Raw genomic sequence first — 2591 nt, 5'->3', positions numbered from 1 at the left:
AATTCATTATTTGAAAGAACCCTCATGTTCTTTAGTGGGTGTCCATTTAAATTTTCTATAATTCGTCTCATCGTTATGGATCCAGGATGTCCCAATCGATTGTGTCAAAGTTCAAATATATTAGAATTAGTTACTTTTAGTTTACTATAGAATGTGCCTCAATTGTACTAATCTTTGCCAATACAAGCTAGAAGATAAAACATGAAACTTTTATATAAAACATGTCTACCCAGAGACATTCTTAGTAATACCAAGATATTCATGATTCAACTCATCCACTGTCTTGATATGATAACCATTTTCACGTATATCTTAAAAACTCCGCAAGTTTCTTCGGGATTTAGGAGAAAATATAGCATTACTTATGATGAGTTTATCCCCCTTAGGCAAAATTATAATGGCTCTTCTGAAGTATCCAATCAAACTAGTACTACCAGAAATCGCAGTAACATTTATTTTGCTCATATTTAAATGAGAAAAATATTTCTCATTTTTAAATATTGTGTGTGTTGTACCAGAATCAATTAAACAAATGTCTTCATAATTGCATGACTTGCTTTGAAAATTATCCATATCTTCAAATAAAATGACATACATAAAATAAATATATATTAAATATTAATGATGGATAAACTACAAAGTTAATATTTGAGCAATTAAATAAGTGATGTTCACTTTCATGGAAAGTATTAATAGAAAGTCACAAGTACTAAGATTCCTTTTTCACGTACTTGTTGAGAAAACATTATCAATATGTTAAAGAAAACTTATAGATAATTTGATTAAATGTTTCTCTATAAACATAACTCGGTGAACTATATTTTATAATATCCAAAAATATGCAAAAATTAAGACTATAATTTAGTGAGCAATTTTTTCCGTAAGCATACATTAGATTGCAATATTAAAATGTGATAAGATCAAATAAAAAATAAATTACTACAAACTTTATGATCAAATGACCAAAATAAAACTACTAATAAAATAGAACAACTACTTTAACATTTATTCATTACACTACTATTACTAATAAATATTAAAAATTGTTCACTCTTTCATAGCCACAGAACCATCACCAATCAGGTGATCTCTGTTTTTCTCAAGATGCTCAAAGAAATCTGATTCATCTAAGTGAGGAACGTCAACATGATTTTCAGAGATAACATTAGTTTCAGAATTTTTCTTTTTTTCCTTTAGTGATGCTTGATAAAGCTCAACCAAGTGTTTAGGAGTATGACAATCACGTGCATAGTGTTCTTTCGCACCACATCGAAAACAAACACATGCTTTACCTGCTTCACGTTCTTTATTTTTTCCTTGTTCTTTTTGACAAAACCATTTATTTGATGAGTGACTAAAACCAAGAACATGCTTTCTTTCTTGATCATAGTCAGGTCCACGACCACGTCCACATCCACAACTAGATTCGTGACCCTTTACACACCTAGCATGGTGGGCGTACACCTTATTTACTTTAGGAAATGATGTAGATCCAGTAAGTTGAAGCTTGTGAGTTTTTACTGACAAATTATTATTTTGTTCAGCTACAAGACGGTGAGAACTTAGTTTAGAATATTTCTTGAAACCTTTATCTCGATATTTCTGCTGCAAGAGCATATTCGAGGTATGAAAAGTGGAGAGTATTTTTTTCAACATATCAACAATATTAATAGTCTCTCCACATAATTTTAACTGAGAAAAAATTTCTGAACATGGAAGAATTATACTCGTGAATAGACTTATAGTCTTGAAATCTAAGATGCATCTAATCATATTGTTGTTTTGGATGTATGACTATTTTTAGGTCGTCATACCTCTCTTTTAGGTTATTGCACAAAACAAGTAGATCCTTAATAGTAAGATTTTCAATTTTAAAATTTCGTTAATATGATGACACAAGAATATCATAGCCTTAACACGATCTTAGTTTGATGCTTTATTTTCTTTTTTAATGATGTCTCCAAGACTCATAGCATCCAAATGGATTTCAGCATCCAATACCCATGAAAGGTAGTTCTTGCCCAAACTTTGAAGGGCAACGAACTCAAGTTTCATAAGATTAGACATATTAAAAGAAAGAGAAAATAATACCTTAGCCTTCAAATTTTGATACAGTAGAGTCTTGTACTGATAACATATTATAAAATAAATTAACAGAGTAAAGAAACTAAGAAACAGATAGTAGAGACTTTCATTATATTTTTGATCTGTATACAAAATAGAAATAATGGCATGCCCTTATAGGCAATCTTGCCAACCATTGTAACCAATAGAAATAGAAGGTTTATGCATGAAAAAGTCTTTGTTTGAGAATGAAGGCAATGTTGACAATGAAGAAGACATCCACACTACCTATCATTTCTTAACAAGCTACATTATATAATGATATATCCAGTATATACTCAAATTACGTAGGCTCAAATCTCAAGTGACATTTTAAACTTAAGAGTCTAAGTAATGATTTGTTGATTACCACTTTTAAAATGTATCGCAAGAGGTTATATAACTGTTCTCATGCACTAGGCTTTTTTCATGAAAATTCTAGGAAAAAATTTATAAGTAGCAACCTTAAGACCATAATTAGGAGTTTC

General features: G+C 30.0%; 1 protein-coding gene across 1 annotated transcript; it reads right to left on the bottom strand.

The window, feature by feature from the left end:
- Window positions 1-1047: 1047 nt before the first annotated feature.
- LOC107865056 lies at window positions 1048-1617 on the bottom strand. The gene has a single exon (XM_016711417.2). The coding sequence runs from the start codon at window positions 1615-1617 to the stop codon at window positions 1048-1050; it is 570 nt and encodes a 189-aa protein (XP_016566903.1).
- Window positions 1618-2591: the final 974 nt, after the last annotated feature.

The sequence above is a fragment of the Capsicum annuum genome, unplaced genomic scaffold (assembly GCF_002878395.1).
Source record: "Capsicum annuum cultivar UCD-10X-F1 unplaced genomic scaffold, UCD10Xv1.1 ctg34866, whole genome shotgun sequence".
NCBI lineage: Eukaryota > Viridiplantae > Streptophyta > Magnoliopsida > Solanales > Solanaceae > Capsicum > Capsicum annuum.
The sequence above is the reverse complement of the archived record's forward strand: the minus strand, read 5'-3'. Positions and strand labels throughout refer to the sequence as shown.

What these genes read in the sequence shown, in the direction of transcription:
- LOC107865056 (XM_016711417.2), bottom strand. Translation starts at nt 1,617, where the DNA reads ATGCTCTTGCAGCAGAAATATCGAGATAAAGGTTTCAAGAAATATTCT.